The sequence below is a fragment of the Mesoplodon bidens genome (genome assembly GCF_964165515.1).
Source record: "Mesoplodon bidens genome assembly, chromosome: 10".
Classification (NCBI taxonomy): Eukaryota; Metazoa; Chordata; class Mammalia; order Artiodactyla; family Ziphiidae; genus Mesoplodon; species Mesoplodon bidens.
Window position 1 is genome coordinate 39,873,035 of NC_138172.1, and position 21,283 is coordinate 39,894,317.

The following is a 21,283-nucleotide window of genomic DNA, read 5'->3' on the forward strand; positions in this document are numbered from 1 at the left end:
CAAACTTGGGTCTGCTGACTTGAGTGCAGTAAAGCCAGTCTACTGACTGTGGTGAAGGAAAGTGCAGCATTTATTGCAGGGCGCCAGGCAAGGAGTCCAGGGCAGCTAGTGCTCAAAACACCCCAAGTGGGACTTCCCTGGTGGTCCAGTGGTTAAGAATCCGCCCTCCAATGCAGGGGACATGGGTTCAATCCCTGATCGGGGAGCTAAGATCCCACACGCCACAGAGCAACTAAGCCCGTGTGCCACAACTACTGAGCCCACACCACAACTAGAGAGAAGCCTGTGTGCCACAACTAAGACACAATGCAGCCAAAAATAAATAAATATATATTTTTAAAACTGTTTTAAAAAACACCCCAACTCCCCATGGGTTTCAACAAAGTGTTTTTAAAGGCCAGGTGAAGGAGGAGAGTCACAGGGTATGTGATCAGCATTGCACAATTCTCTGATTGGTTGATGGTGAAGTAACAGGGCCATGTCACAGGTGTTAACATTATCAATCCTGGGGCTAGGCGCTCATGATCATCAAGTAGTTAATTTCTTCCATTTGGTGGTAGTTTTAGCATCTATAAAACAACTCAGGAAATGTGCATCAGATACTTCTGATTAGGTACTTCTGAGAGGAGCTACAGCAGAGGATATGGGGGAGGGGTCTGTCCAGGGAAGTCCCCATAGGGCCCTGCTCCCTTATGCCCTGACACACAGTGAGGGGGCAGGGAGGCCTGTTAGTCGTGGCCGCATCTCAGGGTGCCTTGTGAGAACCCTGCTCTGGCAGCAGACAAGGATGGCCCAATCCTGCTGGCCCAATCCTGAGCCAGGTGATGGTCTAATGTGTGTCTGGGAACTGCCAGTTCCTTTCCCTCAGACCAGGTCATGGGAGCCAGACTTGCCCTGAGGCAGGGGTGAGCCTGCCTGGACTCAGGGTAGAGTGACAACGGGGGTAGGGGTGTCATGGCAGGAGGCAGGGTGATAGAGTGTCCTCAGAGATGGGGTCCCTGGAAGCCTCCGAACTAGGCTTTCAGAAGGGAACCAGCATCTGTTAGGGGCCTACTGTGTGCGGAGGTCTGCTCTGGGCGCTGTCCCCGAGCCACCCCACTTGGTCCTTGGGTACCTCCCGGGGAGTGAGGATGCCCGGGGCAAGTGAGGAACCCCAGGAGCGGGGAGGGGCTGTGTCCGGCCTGCCAGCAGGACCCAACAGGCACTCAAGTGCTAGGAAGCAGATCCCCTCAGAGACCCCCTCCGGGCCCCAGGGTGGGGACTGGGGTTGGGGGCGGACAGGGCCCCGAGAGCCGAAGTCAACTTCGGTGGTCGCCTGTGTCTGAGAGAGGGTCCCGAGGGGCCGACACCGGACCGTGCCTAGCCCCGAGGCTGGGAGGGGCGTGCGCTTCCCCTCTCTCGCCCTCCCCCTCCCCTCCTTCCCGGGCGGGGTTCCCGGAACGGCTGGGCCGGGCCGGGCCGGGCCGGGCCGGGCCGGGGCGGGGCGAGGCGAGGCGAGGCGAGGCGAGGAAGCGGATGGCCTCACGGGTCGCTGAGGCTGCGGCAGCGCTACGACCGTCAGTCCGTCCGCCCACCCGCTCAGCCATGGCCGCGCCGGCCCCAGCGCCTCGGATCCTGCTGCTGTTGCTGTTGCTGCTACCAGCGCCTCCGGGTGGTGAGTCTTGGCGGGTGGGGGAGTTTATCCCGGGCAGGCATGGGGGGTGGCCACGTCCGCGCCGTCCCTGGTAGGAGCCCGGGCAGCGCCGTCCCCGCAGTGACCCCAAACGAGCCCTAATAACTTCGAGGCAGTTAGCGGACCCCACGACTGGTCTCTCCTCCACTCCAGCCTCCCTCCCGTCAGCACTGACACTGCCGAGACCCCAGGCAGCTGCCATCATTGTTCTGTCGTAGAATGGGGTGGGGGGCGGTGTCTGTCCTCTAGTGTTCCAAGGGGGTGGTGGGTAGCATTCCCTGCCTGGCCTTAGCGGGGCATGGTGGCAGCAGGGAGGCCTGGCCCCTCCATCAGAGGCATTCCCTCAGCCTCTGTTTATTGGCTGGGAGCCTCCACACTCTGCCTCCATGGCCCTGGTATTCCTGGAGACTGCTGAAGCTGGCCCCCAGGGTTGGAGGAGACACACTAACTGTGTGTGTTGATTGTAGACGGATGAATCACAGACGGCGGAAGCCAGGCTGGGGGCCTTTCAGGGGTAGGGATTGGAAGAGCGCACTGCCCCCACCCGCCTCCATAGGAAGCCAAAAATCCTTCTGGGGTGCGTGGTTTCCTCCAAGGGAAGGACTTTATTTCCTTGGGACTGGGACAAATCTGGAGGACCTGGGAAAGTGAGAAGGTAGAGCCCTGTTCTCTGGTACAGTGAGGTCTGGACAGCCTGGTTCAGAGCGTCTGGGCATCAGAAGAACATTTGTTGTCATGGGCTTTTGGCTCAAACAGACTCACCTGTGTGTGTCTTCAGGCCCAGCTTAGACGCTTGGGCTGGGCTGTGGCTGTAAAGGCTGTAATGGCCCTGCTGGAGGTAGGTTGCCCGAGCCTCCCAGTAGCATTGGCTATGCTGAGTGTACCTGCTGGCAGGTGGACACCTGGCTACGTTGGGCCTGTTGGCGGTCCCATCCTCTGCCCTGCAGCTTTGCCCAGAGCAGGGTTCTGCGTGGAGCTGCCAGGAATAAAGCATCTCCCCCACCAACCACCCCGTTCCTAGTTGTCCCTTCTCAAGGTCGTCAGTCAGTGCCTCTGTCTTTGGACCTTGCTCTGCCAGTGGCCCCAGGGTGCATGATACTGTGGGGGAGCAAAAATGTTCCCTTCTTGCCTTTTAGGTTCTTTGACTGGTCTAATAATTAAATTGATGTAAGACAGATTAACAGGAGAAAAACAAATTTTAACAACATGCATACCTCCTGTATACATGAGAGAGACACAGGAAAACTGAGTAACTCCCCCAAATGGTGGAAGCCCTCACCTTAAATACCATCTTGAACTAAAGGCAGAAGAGGATATTGGGGGTCAGTTATGGGAAGTTACCAGGAAAAGGGTAAGGTTGTTATGCAGCTTTAAATCTGTGCCTTCAGCATGGATTCTAGAGATAAGGTCATCCCCCTCTTCCTAGTACAGCGAGGGAGATACCCTTACAAATGGAGATTTCCTTTATACTTACAAATTTCTATTACAAAAGGGTAACTTCTTAGTTTTCAGAGCTTCTCCTATGTCTGCAGTTTCTTAAAAATAATCTGCTTAAAATAATCCTTAGGCCAAAGAGGAATATTTATTTATTTATTTATTCGGATGTGGACCAATTTTAAAGTCTTTATTGAATTTGTTACAATATTGCTTCTGTTTTGTGTTTTGGTTTTTTGGCCTCGAGGCCTGTAGGATCTTAGTTCCCCGATCAGGGATCGAACCCACACCCCTGCATTGGAAGGTGAAGTCTTAACAGTGGACTGCCAGGGAAGTCCCCAAAGAGGAATATTTAGGGGTGACAAATTTTCCCTTTCAATATACCAACCAGGCTAGGTCTCTAGACACTGCCCACTGCCCTGGGGGCATGACCAGGCTGGGTCTTTAGAGTCCCAGTGCTGTGCCAGGACTTTCTACCTCAGGGTTTATCAGGACTATCCCCAGCCTACCATAGTCATCTGGGCCTTACTGGACTGGGTGTTGCACCTGGGGCCTGTCTAGGCAGAATCCAGGACCATTCTGTCCTGCTGGTGGGCACTAGATCTGTGCTAATGTAGCCAAAGGATGCGTGGGAACATTTGGCTGCAACATCTTCCTGGAAGTTTGCAGACTTTGTGGTCATTTTCCACACTTGTCAGCCAGGTATACTTAGATCCCACCTCTGGCTAAGAGCCTTGTGATGGTTCTGGGGCTCCACATGGTGCCATTGCCTCAGAGCCCTGGCCTCTGAGGGCACAAACATTTCCTAGGTGCCTACTGCAGGCCCAGCCCAGGGCTAAGTACCTCATGGACACTTCTGTGGTGGGAGTGACTGTGGCCAATGGTGAATTGGTCAGGAGGCAGCCTGCTGTAAAGCTATAGTCTGTGAGGGCCGGCTCCTGAAGTCGTAGTGTCCAGCAGGGGCTGAGGCTGCTGCGGCTGAGCAGTAGGGACAGGGAGTGAGGATTAAGAATGGGTCAGTCTGGGCTCCCTTGGTAGCGCAGTGGTTAAGAGCCCACCTGCCAATGCAGGGGACACAGGCTCGAGCCCTGGTCCGGGAAGATCCCACATGCCGCCGAGCAACTAAGCCCGTGCGCCACAACTACTGAGCCTGCACTCTAGAACCCTCGAGCCACAACTACTGAAGCCCGTGCTTCTGTAGCCCGTGCTCCACAAGAGAAGGCACCACAGTAAGCCCGCACACCACAGCGAAGAGTAGCCCCCGCTCACCACAACTAGAGAAAGCCCCTGCACAGCAACAAAGACCCAATGCAACCAAAAATAAAAAATAGTAAATAAAATAAATTAATTAAAAAAATATTAAAAAAAGAAAAAAAAGAACGGGTCAGTCCACTTTGCACTCCCAATGTAGGGGGGAACTAAGATCCCGCATGCCGCGCAGTGTGGCCAAAAAAAAAAAAAAAGAACGAGTCAGTCCAGTGCCTGGTCCCCAGCAGCTGGGACTGCTGGGCTTGGATGGCTTCTGTAGGAGGGAGCCTGGAGTAAGGCCTTGATGGGTAGGTAGATTTGAAGGTGGAGGATGGGAAACAGGTAGAATACGGGCAGAGAATGGGGTGACCTTCAAGGTCCTTTGTAGTCTGGACCCTGCTTTGTGGACTCTGGGCTTGATCCCATGGCCTGAGAGTGGGGAGTGGCCCAGTCAGACTCACACGTAGAAAGTTCACTGTCCCATCTGGAGGGCAAGTGGACTGGTGGGAGAGGGAGGGAGCCCAGGTTGGCACCTCTGCTGTGGCCCAGGGGAGAGGGCAAGGCTGGTTGGGGCAGTGGCCAGAGGTAGCCAATGAGTGGGATGGCTCAGAGATGGCCTGGCATGCTGGCCTTGCTGGGGAAGGGGCTGTATTGGCTGGGACAGGGCTGAGGCCTGGCCCCATGGCCACAGATGAACAGTGTGTTTCTCTGTTCCAGCCCACAGTGAGGTGTGTATGGTTTCCCCTGGACGCAACCTCTTCCCCAAGTTCTGTCCTGATTTCTGCTGTGGCACCTGTTATGACCAGTACTGCTGCTCTGATGTGCTGAAGAAATTTGTGTGGAATGAGGAAGAGTGTGGTGTTCCGGAGGCCAGGTGGGTGCATTGGAGGTCACAAGGTAGGCAGCCTGAGCCTGCCCCTCTTTCCTCTCAGCCCTCTCGAGATGGTGGCAGATCACTGAGGGTGGGGGACTGGGGAGTCCTTGTCCTGGGCTAGACTCCCCAGACCCTGCTCAGGTAGTCCTTTGTTCCTCTCTCCCCCACTCTCGAGGGCTGAGCAGGTTTCTCAGGGTTTGGTGGCCTCATCAGGCCCTGTGGCTCAACCCTGGGTGTGTACTTGTACCAACGTGTCCTCAGGGTGGACACCTTGGCATGAGTGTACCCCGCAGTGTGTGCGTGCACCTGGTTGGGGGTTGTATGTGATTTGTGCAGGTATCATCTTGTGGACCCTGGAGGGCATAGTGCATGGGCGTGTAGCCAACTGTGGGCCATGCCTATGTCCTCTTGCCATGGCCCGTGGATTTACACTGCATCTTGGGTTTACACTGTTTCATAGGCTGGAACCAAGGTTCTAGGACCCTGTGTGTGTCTCCCTTTGCCACATTGGGTGTTTCGTTTGTGTTTGGCCACAGGTATAGAGGGTTGAGGTAGTCATTACTGCTCAGCTCATGGCAGGTGACCATCATTGGTCTGGGCAAGACCAGCCCTCCACCATCTTACACCATGTTATTTTAATCTCCCATGACCATTCCATTCCCCTCTTATTCTGTAGGCAACCAGTCAGTCTGTTGTATTCTTTCGATTATTTGTATTGCAAAGTTTATATTCTGTGGGCACAGTGAACCCTCTTACATTTTGCAGTCAGTTCAGTGTTTGTAAGACCCATCCACATTGCTGTGTGTACATCTGGCCTGTGCCCATCACTGCCATGTATTCTTTGTAGTGTGAGTCCAAAACTTGCTATCATAGATAACTGCGATGGGCATCCTCATATACTTCCTCCTTTACAGAGCCATGTGAGAATTTCTTGCCAAGTACAGTGGAGCAAATTGCCAGGTCAGAGAGATGCATGTAGTTACTGACTAAGGAGTTGCAATTTCTCTGGGGAATGGCGACACCAGGCTATATACCTGATGGATCATATTCTACCGTTTTACTGCTGCCCTTTTGCTGTTTTTACATTTTATAAATGTCTTCTTTCTTTTTTTTTTTATTTTTATTTATTTATTTTTTTGCAGTATGCGGGCCTCTCACTGTTGTGGCCTCTCCCGTTGAGGAGCACAGGCTCCGGACGTGCAGGCTCAGCGGCCATGGCTCACGGGCCCAGCCGCTCCACAGCATGTGGGATCTTCCCAGACCGGGGCACGAACCCGTGTCCCCTGCATTGGCAGGCGGACTCTCAACCGCTGCGCCACCAGGGAAGCCCTCTTCTTTCTTTTTTTTAAAAAAATTTATTCTGGTAGCTTTAAAAAACAGGAGGATTTATTCCATTTAAGTTTAATGTAATTATTGCTATTTCTAGGATTACATTCAATATTTGCTATCTTGTTTTGTGCTTTATATTTGTCTCTCCTGTTCTATATTTCTTTCTTTTTCACTTACCGTATTGTTTTGGTTTGTTTTCATTCCATTTTTTTCTTCTACTGTTTACTTCTTTTTCTTTTATTTATTTTTTTATTGTCTGCATTGGGTCTTTGTTGCTTCATGTGAGCTTTCTTTAGTTGCGGCAAGTGGGGGCTGCTCTTTGAGGTGCGCGGGCTTCTCATTGCAGTGGCTTCTCTTGTTGTGAAGCATGGGCTCTAGGCGCATGGGCTTCAGTAGTTGTGGCATGTGGGCTCAGTAGCTGTGGCTTGTGGGCTCTAGACCGCAGGCTCAGTAGTTGTGGCCCACGGGCTTAGTTGCTCTGAGGCATGTGGGATCTTCTCGGACCAGGGCTTGAACCCGTGTCCCCTGAATTGGCAGGCAGATTCTTAACCACTGCGCCACCAGGGAAGTCCCATATTTACTTCTTTTCAATTTGTATACTTTTATTTTTCCTTGTCTCATCACACTGGCCAGAACCTCCAGTACAATGATGAATAGAAATGGTGAGAACAGACATCCCTGTCTTGTTCTCAATTTTAGGGAGAAAGCATTCACTATTAGGTATGATGTTAGCTGTAGCTTTTTCATAGGTGTCCTTTATTGGGTTGAGGAAGTTCCCTTCTGTTCCCAGTTTGCTTGGAGTTTTAATCATGAAGGGATCTTGAATTTTGTCAAATATTTTTCCTGCATCTTTAGAGATAATTGGATGATTTTTCTATGTTTATTCTGTTAATATGGTAAATTATATTGATCTCATTCTTAAAGAATATCTTATCTGAGAAGGACTTAAGTTGATGGTTATTTTCTCTGACTTCCATTATCTCTGTTGAGACATCAGCTCAATAGTCAGTTGTCCATCATTTAAAAGAAATCTTTTTTTTTCCTTATGACAGCTTTTTAAGATTTTTCTTTTCTTGTCTTTGGTATTCTTCAGTTACACTATGATATATCTAGGTATAGATTTTTAAAAATTTATGATGTTATGTTTGAGCTTCTTAAGTCTGTGGTTTAATGTCTTTCATGAGTTTTAGAAAATACTCTGCTATTCTTTAAGTATTGCCCTTCCTCCGTCTCCTTTCCTTCTGGGACTCCATTTATACATGCTGCATCTTCTCCTCCAGTGTCCACATCTCCTAGTCTCTCTTCCATATTTTCATCTCTCTGATGCATTCTGGATAATGTCTTCTAACCTTTCAGTTCATTCAATTCTTCAAGTGTCTAATCTGCTGTTAAACTCATTCCTTGAGATTGGTTTTTGTTCTGTTATGTTGTAACATATAATTCACATACAGAAAACTGCATTAAAATAAATGTACAACTCAGTGATTTATCACAAAGCAAATATCTGCATGACCACTATGCAGGTCAAGATATCAGAAGTCCTGTTGAGCTTACTCCCAATCACTGTCTCTCCTCTCATCCCACTAAGATAGTGATAATTCTAACTTTTATATAGCCTTGCTTTTCTTTAGAGCTGTAATACCCAACCATGCATCCCTAAGTTCTATAGTTTAGTTTTTTTATTGGGGTTGGGGGCAGTATATATCATACATACATAAAAGTATACAAATATAAAGCATACAGTTCAGTGAATTACTGCAGAGTAAACACATCCACATCCACGTAACCACCACCTATCCAGGGCAAGAATTAGCACATCACAGCATCCCAGAAGCCCCCTCATGTTACTTACCAATCAGTATTCCCTCTGTTATCCCCATAGGTAACCATTAAACTGCTATACGTGTTACACACACACAGAGACATACACATGGCATCATACATCTATTTCCTATCTGGTTTCTTTCTCTCAACATGTGAGTTTCATCCATGTTGTGTTGTCTGTTCATTTCCATTGGTGTATGTTAAGTTTTATACCACAGTTGATCCATTTTAATGTTGATGGACAACTGGATTGTTTCTTCCTTCCCTCCCTTCCTTCCTTCCTTCCTTCCTTCCATCCTTCCTTCTGCTATAACAAATAATGCTTCTTTGAGCATCCTTGTACATATCTTTTGGTGCACATGTATATGGATTTCTTTTAAGTATGCCTAGTAGTAGTAGTGCATGTAAGTAGAGATCAAATTTCATTTTTTAATTTGGGTATTCAGTTGACCCAGCACCACTTATTGAGAAAACTCCTTTTTTTCTATCACTCTACAGTGCCAAGTTTGTTACAGATTGAGTGTCCACATATGCGTGGCTGTTTCTAGGCTCTCTATTATGTTACATTGGTCTGTTTGTCTATCCCTGGGCTAAAGCAGACTCAATTACTGTGTCTTTATAATAAGCTTTGATATTCTTCAATATTGTCTAAGTGATTTTTTTTAAAAAATTTATTTATTTATTTATTTATTTTTAGTTGTGTTGGGTCTTCGTTTCTGTGCGAGGGCTTTCTCTAGTTGCGGCAAGTGGGGCCCACTCTTCATTGCGGTGCACGGGCCTCTCACTATCGCGGCCTCTCTTGTTGCGGAGCACAGGCTCCAGACGCGCAGGCTCAGTAGTTGTGGCTCACGGGCCCAGTTGCTCCGCGGCATTGGCAGGCAGATTCTCAACCACTGTGCCACCAGGGAAGCCCCTGTCTAAGTGATTTTTTAAATAATTAAGTAATTTATTTATTTTTGGCTGCGTTGGGTCTTCGTTGTTGCACGCGGGCTTTCTCTAGTTGTGGTGAGTGGGGGCTACTCTTCGTTGCAGTCTGTGGGCTTCTCATTATGGTGGCCTCTCTTGTTGTGGAGCACGGGCTCTAGGCGTGCAGGCTCAGTAGTTGTGGCTCGCGGGCTCTAGAGCGGAGGCTCAGTAGTTATGGCACACAGGCTTAGTTGCTCTATGGCATGTGGGATCTTCCTGGACCATGGCTCAAACCCATGTCCCCTGCATTGGCAGGTGGATTCTTAACCACTGCACCACCAGGGAAGCCCCAGAGTTCAGCACTTTGAAGATTTCATTCCATTGTCGTCTTTTTTTTTTTTTTAAATATTTATTTATTTATTTGGCTGCGTCGCGTCTTCATTGTGGTGTGTAGGATCTTTTAGTTGTGGCATATGGGATGTAGTTCCCTGACCAGGCCCCCTGCATTAGGAAGGCAGAGTCTTAGCCACTGGACCAAAAAGGAAGTTCGCTCATTCCATTAACTCCTGATGTCTGTTGTTTCTGTTGAGAAATCAGCTGATGGCTTTATTATTGCTCCTTTGCAAGCAACATATCTTTTCTCTGACTAATTTTTAAGTTTTTCCTCTTTGTATTTGGTTTTCAGCAGTTTTACTATGATGTGCCTTAGTGTGGTTTTCTTTGAATTTTTGCTGCTTGGGGTTCACAGTACTTCTGGAATTTTTGGCTTTTTTTTTTGTTTTTGTTTTTGCTAGGAGAAAAACAAACAATTTTAATAGCATGCATATCTCCTGCATTTATGGGAGATATCCAGGAAAACTGAGTAACTCCAGCCATCATCTTTTTAAATATTGCTTCTGCCCCATTCTCACACTTCTCCCTCTAGGACTCTAATTACACATATGTAAAACCTTTTGTAAACTGTATTCCATATTTCACCTACTCTCTTTTGTATTTACATTTACCATCTTTTTGTGTCTCCATGCTTTTCTAGTGTACGTATATTTGTTTGGGCCTATCCTCCAGTTGTTTAATTATATCTTGCACTGTGTCTAATAAATTATTATTATTATTATTATTATTATTATATATTTTTTTGCGGTACGCAGGCCTCTCACTGTTGTGGCCTCTCCTGTTGTGGATCACAGGCTCCAGACACGCAGGCTCAGCGGCCATGGCTCACGGGCCCAGCCGCTCCATGGCATGTGGGATCTTCCCGGACCGGGGCACGAACCCGCGTCCCCTGCATCAGCAGGCGGACTCTCAACCACTGCACCACCAGGGAAGCCCATAAATTATTATTTTTTTGTGTAATTTTTTAGTTCTAGAATTTTTGTTTCTTTTTTATATTTCAAGTTCTCCTAAACTGCTTAATTTTTTTCCTTTCATCTCCTTGAGCAAAGTCTGTTTTGTTTTGTTTTTTAATATTTATTTACTTATTTGGCTGCACCGGGTCTTAGTTGTGGCAGGTGGGCTACTTAGTTGCAGCTCGCTGGCTCCTTAGTTGCAGCAGGTGGGCTCCTTAGTTGTGGCATGTGGGCTTCTTATTTGCAGCACATGGGCTCCTTAGTTGTGGCATGTGAACTCTTAGTTGTAGCATGCGTGTGGGATCTAGTTCCCTGATGAGGGCCTCCTGCATTGGGAGTGCGGAGTCTTATCCACTGTGCCGCCAGGGAAGTCCCAAAGTATATTTTTTTTAATTTAATTTAATTTCATTTTTATAAAGCAGGTTCTTATTAGTTATCTTAAAGTATGTTTTGTTTTAATGTCAGGGTGTGATAACTTCAATATTTGAAGCCCCTGTGGATATTTCTATTGTCAGTTGTTTCTGTTGTTTTCTAGTCATGTTGTCTAGTGTCCTAGTGTTCCTGAAAATCTTCAGTTGTGTGCCAAACATTGCATTTGCAAAATTGATTGTAGACATTTGGACCTTAGGACTTCCTCCAGGGAGGATTGATATTGCTTTTGCCAGGGACTGAGCACTCTAAGGTCACCTTGGCCTAATTGCAGAGCTGAGCTGAGAAACTCTTGCTGAGTTTCTCCTTGCTTTTCAGGACCCAGCCCATGTGAGTGGGAATCATCAGGGCTTGCCCACCTGCTGGCCTCTGGATATAATTTCTACCACTTGAGGCTTTCAGAAATGCTGCTCTCAGCTGCCCCTCTGCAATAGCCTAATGCCCCCAGGAGAAAAGGGGCTTCAGATGCCAGGCCCACCTCCATGGAAGTCTCTTACCAGCCACACACTCCCCCCGCCCTCCCTGCATCCCAGCTTGGTGTGCTTTACTCTTGTTATTGCTTGCCAAAGCACACACACTGAACTTTTAAAAAATATTTTCTTCTCAGCTTTACTTGTCCTTCAGATTTAGTACGGTATAGTTGTTCCTAATGCTCTTGCATTTTTTTGTTTGTTTCTTGAATTTTATTTTGTTAATTTTTTGAGAATTTATTTTGAGAATTTTCAAATACATACAAAAGCAGAGAGAATAATAAATCCATATATCCATCACCTGCTCCCATAGTTATCAATACGCTGACATTAGTGTTCCATATACCTCCCACTACTTTTGTTTTCTGGATTATTTTAAAACCCATCCCAGGCATAAAAGTTTCTCCTTAAATGTTAGTTATCTGCAGAAGTGAGTCCTTTAGAAAGAAATATAATCGTATATCGGGAACACACTTGGCACAATTAATAGCAGTTCATTAATAGCTTTCTGTACTAGTCTGTCTTCAGTTGCCTCCATTTGTTTCAAAAATGCCTTTTCACAGGTGGTTTGTTCAATTCAAACAGTTATTATCATTTTGGGGAGGGGGGCCGCACCATGAGGCTTGTGGGATCTTAGTTCCCTGACCAGGCATTGGACCCAGGCCTCGGCAGTGAGAGCGCCAAGTCCTAATCACTGGACCACCAGGGAATTCCCAGACAGTTATTATTTTTTAAATCTCTGTTGTGTCTATAGTTTACCCCTTTTCATTCTGTATTTTTATCTTTTTGCGTCTTTTCTCCTTTTCTTGATTAGTCTTGCCAGAGGTCCACCAGCTTTGGTTCTGTTAATCTTCTCTATTATTTTCCATGGCTGCTATTCTCTTTTATTTTTACACTTATCTTTATTAATTCTCTCCTTGTTTGGGAGGTTCGTTCTATTACATTTTCCCTATCTTCTTCAGTTTACTACCATCTCAGTATTAAAGCTATAATTTCCCTCTAAGAACCCTTTAGCTGTGTTTCACAAATTTTGACCAGTGGTATTTTTATTATTATTCAGTTTTACAGATTTCTTAATTTCCTCTATGATTTCTTATTTAAGCCACAGTTCTTTTGTTGTTGTTGTTGCTGTAATATGTTAGTTTCCCAAGGTTTGAGGGGGTTTTTTTAGGATTTTTTTCTTTAGCTTTGTGGCGTGTGTCTTTTGTTACTGATCTATAACTTTATCCCATTGTGGTTGAAGATACTTTGTATGATAACTGTCTTTTCAGATCTCTTGAGACTGGTTTTGTGGCCTCACATGTGGTCTGTCCTAGAGAATGTTCCACGTGCACTTTAGAAGGATGTGTGGCTTTGTAGCCTGAGATCTTGGTGTGTGTGATATCCATCCTCCAGAGGCCCCCAGGGCTACTTCTCTGGCCCAGTATGGGGTTGGCTTTCGTGCATGTTCTGTGTGTGTGCTAAGGTAGTGTTTGTTCGTTCTCGGTGTGCTGGGTGGGGTGCAGGCGTGTTAATTGTGAGGTTTCCTCTTTGCAGCGTCCCCACCAATGTGGAACCACCGGAACAGCTGGGCTCGCCACTGAAATTCCGCTCTAGCCTGGACATCGACCCCATGTCCGGGTAAGTAAAACCTGCAGTCTGGGTATATCTTCCTGGAAGAGGTGACAAGGGGGCTCAGGAGGGCTGTGGGGACTGGGATGGCAGAGTCCTTGGGCTAGAGCCCCAGAGAAGCTGTCACCATATCTGACCTCCAGGATCTTTGATCCTTGTGTTGGGTGTCTTCATCATTGTGCCAGGATGGGGGAGACTGTGGTTGGGGGTTCACCAAGGAAAGGCCAGGTGTGGGTGTTCATACTGACCTAGGTGATGGTGTGGGCACAGGTGACCTATGGGTGTAGGTGATGGGGAGGGGGTGATAGTGATGGGGATGATAGTGGCAAAAGGCGATAGTGATGCGGCAGTGGTGGCAGGGATGAGATGATGGGGGCTACAATGCTGAGTGTGTGGTGATGGTACAGTGGTGGTGCTGGGTGCAGTGGTGGTGGGGAGAGGCCCTGACAATAACCACAACCCACAAACCCTGACACAGAGACGGTGCATCATCAGTTATCCCGGCATCTTTACCCCACAATAATCACCCCATCACTCTGCACCCCGCACCACCATTGCCCACATCACTGTCACCACTGCCACCATTACCCCAACACCAATACCCACCACCAGCATCCCTATCACATCTGGCTTCCTGGTCCAGGATAGGGTGATGGTAGATGGTGGTGGGTGTGTGGTAATGGGGGAGTAGTGCGTGTTGATGGTGTAGAGGCTGATGGTAATGGGGGCTATGGTGGGGCTATGTAATGGGGTGACAGGCAGGTGTATGATGGTAGGAGGTGATGGTGGTGATGGGGGACAGTGACAGGGAGATGTGATAAGGATGCTGGTGGTGGGTATTGGTGTTGGGGTAATGGTGGCAGTGGTGAAAGTGATGGGGGCAATGATGGTGCAGGGTGCATAGTGATGGGGTGATTATTGTGTAGTAAATATGCAGGAATAACTGATGATGCACAGTCTGTGTCAGGGTTTGTGGGTCATGGTTATTGTCAGGGCCTTCCCTTCAGGGGGCCGGGGAATACCCCAATCGCCCAAACTCCAGTCCCCTTGGCCAGGTTCCTGCCCTGTCTTGTTGCCACCATGACGGGTGTTGTGATGCACGTTTTGCATGGATGGAATGGGCATGCAGCTGCTTGTGTGTTTTCCTGGCGGAGTCTGTTCCACGTGCCATCTGCCCTCTACCTCGGTGGATCTAGAAGCCCCTCTGAGAAGGTCCACCTAGGCCTGGTTGCCCCTTTGGAGGAAGAGACTTTGGGCTCTGGGCCTGTGTAGTGGGGTCCAGGTTCTTGTCCTGTCCCATCTTGCCCTGTGGGCCTGGGTGAATGTGGGCCTCTTTGGCTGCAGAGGCCTTGGGGCAGGGCTCCTGTGAGTGGGGGAGGGGAAGAGGTGCTGCTTTGCTCCTAGGCAACCGTGGCTGGGCGTCCTCCCTCTGTTCTGCCCGCTGACCTGTTCCCTATGTTGGTCAGAGACTGAGACCTGGAAGCGCCACTCCCTCTACATGCAGGGAGCACCCCGTTGCTGAGGCCTGAGGCTGTGGGCTTTCAGTTGGCCCCACATGGGGGTCTGATGTCCAGCCAGTGTGGGCCTCGTCCTGGGCAGGCACCATGGAGGACTCTGGGCAGTGCTGGGGTCTGAATGGTGTTTTAGGATGAAGACCACTCTGGCTGCTCCCCGGAGGATGTCAGCAGCTGGTGGGGAGCCTGGACTATGGCTTCCTGGTCCAGGTGTTGTAGGCCAGAGAGAGGCTGGGCTGGCGGGGTGAGGTGAGGTGAGGTGAGGCTGCCTGCTAGGAAGGTGGCCAGGGAAGGGGCCGCGGTGTGGTGTCCTGCTCTCTGCCCTGCATGGGGGGATACAGGACAGAGGAGGTGTAGGTTTCGGGTGAAGGGCTCGGATTTGGGTGGGATTGAGCGTGTTGAGGGTCAGCTGCAGGAGGAGCTGGAGAGGGTTCAGAGAGGGGGAAGGAACGTGGAAGGTGGCCTGGCCTGTGAGTGAGTACTGAGCACTGTGTGAGAAATATGGGTTCCACACCGCAGAACAAGGTCCCCCAGGAGGCAGAGGAGAAGTGGCTTCCCGGGGCCAGCTCAGGAGCATCTCTCCACACCTCCTGCAGGTGCAGAGGTGCGAGTGCCCCGCTGCCTCCCCACCAGGCCATCTTGCCCATTTGCTGGGAGTGCAGATGCTGCTCAGCCCCCTTGGCCCCCACCCCATCCTGCCCCACCTCTCCTCTGCTTCTGAGCAGAGCCCCAGTGTGGCACACAGCACCTGCCTTACAAAGGTTTAGGGCTCCAGGAGCAGGTGCTGGGAGGGTGGAGGGATGGGCTCATCAGTGACACGTCTCCTGTGGATGCCCCCAGGTGGTCGCTCCTCTGGGCCCCAAGGAGACATCCTTTCGGGTGAGCATTCGTGTGATGCCCCCTTGGCCAAGGGCACTGTTGTTTGTCCATTGGAGCATTGGTTCCTTGGTGGGGTCCAGCCCTGGTTGGAAGCTCGGGGGACGCTTGACAGAGGAAAGACCTTATGTGCTGAAGGGGCCTGTGCCAGCTCTGCCCCCTCCCCACCTCCGACCCCTCCCCCTTCATTCTTGGACTTCACCCCCCTACCCCCGCTCTTCCTCTGGGTGACTCCTTGGGTTCTCCAAGAACGAGGCACCAGTTCAGAGCACAGCGATGCAGATGAGACCACATCTGCCTGTCATGGCCTGGGCTCCATGCTCCCCATGGTGTGGCCATGTTACCTGTGGGTCTTCCACCCACTCCCCACTTTGGCAGGTGACTCCTGTCCTGCCCTGTTGATGGTCAGTGGCTGGTTCCCTCTCCAGAGCTTCCTTGGTTCCCTGTCATGGTTCTTTTGGGTCCTGATTTCATTGTCCCTTCCTAGCTCCTTTCACTCACAGGATGATCAGGCAGGAATGGTGTGTCTTGAAGCACCCAAGTGGTGGAACTGCTGGCTCCAGGCTCCAGGCGGGTCACTGCTGACCCTCTGCGTGACTCTGCTGTGCTGGTGCAGGGGGAGGGCAGGGCGGTCCACTAGGTGAGGTGTGGGCATCGCCAACCTGTGTCAGTCCTCAGCCCCCACCGCGCTCTTTCCGCAGCTCTCTCACCCACTGTGTCATGGCCGCATGCTGCCTGGCCAGCATCGCGGTGAGAGTGCTGGTGTCTCAGTTCCAGAGACGGCCCTCTCGGTGTCTGGGCGTTGGAAGTCTTTGGCCTCCTAGGGACCGTCCCAGTCAGCCCCGCTGCAAGCTCCTTGCCTGGGCTCTTGTTCCCCTGGCCTTCTGTCCCTTCCTGCCTAGGCCAACTCTGCCTTCTGAACTTGGCCTTTGGGCTCCTTGATCTGGGAGCTAACCTCAGCCTTGGGAAGCCCCATTCCTTCCTCTCAGAGGTGTGGTTCCATTAGTGTCGTGGCCTGTTGTGCCCCACTCTGCAACCACCCCTCAAATATTGCTGTTCCTCAGGGCAACGTGCCTTGCTGTCTACTAGGTGCTGCCCATGGGGTCCCTGAGTGAATTTATTCGTTTGTTAAATACTTATTGAGCACTTCCTGTATGGCCAGGCACTGGAGATACAGTGATGGTCCAGAGCTGGTGCAGTCTGTGCATCCATGAATCTACAGGCTGGAGGTAAGATGCACATTAATCAAACGCTCACACAAAGGAATGTGTGTTTATAAACTGAGGTAGACAAGAATTTGATTTGTAAGAGCACTTATCGAGGAGCCTGACCTCATCTGCATGGTCAGGGAAGGTGTCCCTGAGGAAGTGATGTTTTGAGCTGAGGTCTGAAAAGGGACCAAGAATTAATTGTGTAGGGGTGGGAGGAAGAGAAGAGCAGATGGGGCAGTTGGGCAGGAGGAATTGCGTGTGCAAAGGCCCTGAGGTAGGACACAGCATGGTGCTTTCAAAAGCTGAAAAGGTGGGTGATGTGGCTGGAGCACACAGGAGGGAGGGTGGGAGTCCCAGGCCACACAAGTTTTATCTTATTTAGACTTTTAATTAAGATTAACATTTGCCTATTGTAAGTGTTACTATCTGATGAGACAAATCCTAGATTTTTTTCCTTTTATTATCAACTATTATATATGTGTATATATATATATATATATATATATATATATATATATATACACAGAGAGAGAGAGAGAGAAAAATACAGATACACATCACACAAAGTTTAACAAGTAAATTATAAAGCAAATTCCTGTGTGACCCCAGGAGCTACAGGAGCCATACTAGGCTTTCAAGCAGGAGTGACAAGATAAGACCTGACAGGGTGGCCAAGGGGACTTGGGGAGGCATCTGCATCTTCCTGGTGAGGCAGGTTCAGGTTCAGGCAGGTTTGTGGCTTGGAGCATGTTGGTGGGAGAGGAGGAGCTGAGGGGACGGGCCGGCGGGCCCCCGGGTCTGCTGGTGGGCTTAAATGGCTGAAGGAGCCCATCGAGGGGACTGCTGGAACAGGGCTGGCTGGCTGAGCTGGGCGGAGCAGGAGCGTGGTTTGGGGACCCTAGGCGGGGCATGTCTTAGACCCCGTGGTAGTGCTCTCCTGGACAGTGGGGTAGAGAAGCTGGGCCAGGGCAGGCAGGGCTGGGGAGGCAGCTCCGGGAAGACAGCCGGGAAGACAGACGAGCACTTCCCTCCCCACTCCTGGCTCCAGTTTGGAGCGCAGCTGGGAGCAGCTGGGGCGCCCGCCAGCCGCACTGTGTCTTTAAGAGGCCCCGCATCTCTCCTTCCTGCTTCTGACGTCAGGCGTAGGGGAGGGCCGAGGAGATTTGCTTTACTTTTCCTGGAAAGGGGAGGAGATTGAAACCGAGTGGCCTCATGATGGAAAGGGGAAGTCCGGGGGTGCAGGAGGCCCCTGAGTGAAGGTGGAGGCTAACATGGGGTGAGCTTGGGCGCCATACTCTGTGTCAGAGACAGAGACAGAAGAGAGAGAAAGAGAGAGATTAGAGATCGGTGGTGGTGGCCCTACAGTTGAGTGCTATTGATTGCGTGTGAACATGGGTGTGCGTGTCTACATCCCTGGGTCAGTGGAGGGTCTGGGAGGAGCCTGTGGGTGAGGAGCAGTGACAGGCTCCCCTGGTTAGGCAGGAAGGTACCTCCTGACGGTCCTGTCTTGGGGCCTTGTTCTGGGCCTCACAGTGGCCAATGGCTCCTATTTTATGAACGCAGTCAGGTATTTTGAGTCTGGAGTGTGAAGGGTCTGTCCTTAGTCTGTCCCAAAGCTGTGCGCTGGGCCTTGCTGAGCTTGTCCTGCCCATCTGGGCTGTGAGATGGAAGACCCTCCACCCAAGGTGGGGCAAAGGGGGGTGCCCAGACTTCCCCCAGGCCTCAGGGGAGGCGAATGCCTAAAGCTCACCAAGCCCCTTCCATGTTTTGATGTGCTTGGTGCTGTTGCCTTTTACTGGAACACTGCTTGGCCTCGGGGAAGAAGGGAGGACAGCTTGGGGCTGTGGCTGTGCCCTTGAAGGTCGGCTTTGGTGAACTTCCCACCCATGGCCTGCGTTCTCGGGGGGCGGGCTCTCCACTTGGTCCTGGTCCTTGCTGAGGGGCCTGCGTGGGCAGGGAGGCGGCCTCTTCCAGAAGGCAGGGCCCCTCCAGCCCCGCCTGGCTCTTAGTTTACCCACCTGCCCTTCTGGTCAGAGCGAGGGTGTATGTGGACACCTGGCACAGTGCTTGGCACCCAGCAAGCTCACCGTCACTCCGGGGGCCAGCAGCCCTACCCTGGGCTCGCCGCGTGCCTCTCTTCACTGTCCTGGCCACACCATTCTCCCCTTTCCTGGAACTTCTCCCCGTTTTCGTTACCTGTGCTTCCTGAGTCATTTTCCCTTCAACACCTGCCTCCTCTAATAATCTGTGGGCTCCCAGAGGCCATGAGTTGGTCTGTCTCGCCCACCTCTGAGTTTTTGGTTCAAGCCACACAGTGCTTGGCTTGTGGCGTGTACTCGATGGGCATCTGCCGCTGGCTCGGTGGGGGTAGACAAGATGTGTATATGGGGGAGGCACCTGAAGAACTCTCTCCCATGCTCCTGAGGGTGTGGCCAGGGCCCCTCACCCCAGGCGAGGGGCCTCACATGGACTCTCAGTCAACCCCATTTTACACTTGAGGAAACACCTGAGGCTGAAACAGGCTCAAGCTACATACCCCAGAGGTTGCTCTATCTGTGTTGCCCAGAGCCTCCTCTGGCAAGAGGGGTGCACCTTGGGAATGGGTGTGGTGTAGACTGCTGGTCCTGGGTAGGGGAGAGAGGCCCTGGGCCTTGACTGGCTTTTTGGCAGGTTTGGAACGACTGTGGCCGTCGGACTGACCATCTTTGTGCTCTCCGTTGTCACCATCATCATCTGCTTCACCTGCTCCTGCTGCTATTTGTACAAGATGTGTTGCCGACCGCGTCGTAAGCATCCCCAGCCCACCTGCCCCACTGTGACCCCTTGTGTGAGGGTGCCGACCCCGGGTGGTAGGCGTGGTTTACCAGGGGCCTGACGGAGCTGAGCTGGAGGGAGGGGTGGCAGGCCTGAGGGTCCTAACTGGGACTCTCTTTTCAGCGGTCGTGACTACCACCACGGCCACCACAGTAGTGCACACCCCTTACTCGCAAGCTCCAAGTGTGCCGCCCAGCTACCCTGGACCAACGTACCAGGGCTACCACTCCATGCCCCCCCAGCCAGGGATGCCAGCAGCGCAATACCCCATGCAGTACCCACCACCCTACCTGGCCCAGCCCATGGGCCCCCCTGCCTACCATGAGACAGTGGCTGGTGAGTATCCCTACTGACTCCAACTGTGCCTGACCCCCTGCAGCCATGCCCACGGCCAACCAGTATCCTCTCTATTTTCAGGAGGTGCAGCCATGCCCTACCCTGCCAGCCAGCCTCCTTACAATCCAGCCTACATGGACCCCCCGAAGGCAGCCCCCTGAGCACAACCTTGCATCTCTGGCTGCCACTTGATCTGTCATGTGTGTGTGAATGGGTATGCAGGCACGGTCCTTTTCTCCCTGTGCGTGGTGTGTGTGTCCTGTTTGTACATGAGGCTTCTTGTGATGCCAATGAGGGGCTGGGAACAATCCTTGCCAGAGTTGCTGGGACCACACTTTGTTGCCTTCCTCACTCGAAATTATGCTTCCTGAAATCTCGAGCAAAATTCAAAGAACAGTTCTTTTCCAGACCACCCCAGGGAGAGCAAGTGGGGCTTGTCACACTAGGATAGTACAGACTTTTGCCGGCAGGATGCACACGTGTTCCGGTTTCTGCAGAATGGCTAGCTAGCCATTGCTCAAGGCCATGGCTTGTCCCCAGGCTTGTCTTTGAAGAACCCGAGCCATGATGCAGGCGGGTGGGTGAGGCTTGGGAACTGGCTACAGGTGGGTCTCAACCCTTTCCCATAGCTCCTGAGCCTGTGCCATGCCCAGTGGAGGGTGGGCAGCCTCCTGATATCAAAACACCTCAGGCAGAGCCCCACCCTCCCCTGAGAGCTGTCTGCCTGGTCTGTGTTCTTGCATCCTTCCTGGGACCACCTGGAGGGCCACATTTATCCTCGGTTCTGGCTGCCCTGGTTGGCTCTGGCCGCCACCTTAAGTGGGCAGGGTGGCCTCTGTCCACCTACACACTCAGGTGTCCTCCCTGCAGTGTTTTTGTTTTACTTTTAGCTAAGTATTTTGCCTGTTTTCTGTTTCAAAATGTGTGTAATGGTTGCTGTGAGGCTGAAACCCCTGGGTCCTGGAGGAAAACTGCCCCCGAGAGCAGAGGAACTCTGATGTCTGATAGTCCCTGCTTCCCCAGCACCAGCCTCACAGGCTTTCCAGCTCCTGTACCCCAGGCCACAGTTTGTCTTGGCAGTGGGGACGCCTGGGCCAAGGTGTCGTCTAGACCAAAGGTGGCGGGAACCCTTGGTGGCTGCTCTGGCCCAGACACATACCTCGGTGTTCCCTATCCCTCCCTTAACGTCTCACCACATAGTAGCTTTGCACCTGTTGATGTGTTTTGGAGAGTCTAGGGTCTGCACCCTTGTTTATAATAAATCCAACTATTTGGAGCTGCTGTCTCCTTTCTTGGCCGCTGGGGTTGGGTTTTAGACTAGGTATCATTTCCACCCAGTATTTGAAGTTCCTTGTTTTCCCTACTTGTATTGGGCTCAGACGTCTGACC

General features: G+C 51.0%; 1 protein-coding gene across 2 annotated transcripts; it reads left to right on the forward strand.

Moving 5' to 3' along the window:
* Positions 1–1,461: 1,461 nt before the first annotated feature.
* SHISA5 (shisa family member 5) lies at positions 1,462–21,170 on the forward strand. Of its 2 annotated transcripts, XM_081247499.1 has the most exons (6): positions 1,462–1,654; positions 5,072–5,228; positions 13,069–13,152; positions 19,415–19,530; positions 19,682–19,894; positions 19,976–21,170. In XM_081247499.1, the coding sequence occupies exons 1-6, from the start codon at positions 1,516–1,518 to the stop codon at positions 20,053–20,055; spliced, it is 789 nt and encodes a 262-aa protein (XP_081103625.1). In that variant the 5' UTR covers positions 1,462–1,515; the 3' UTR covers positions 20,056–21,170. The 2 variants fall into 2 exon arrangements, with proteins under 2 accessions (XP_081103625.1, XP_081103626.1); XM_081247500.1 differs by lacking the exons at positions 1,462–1,654; positions 5,072–5,228; positions 13,069–13,152 and adding an exon at positions 17,910–18,020.
* Positions 21,171–21,283: the final 113 nt, after the last annotated feature.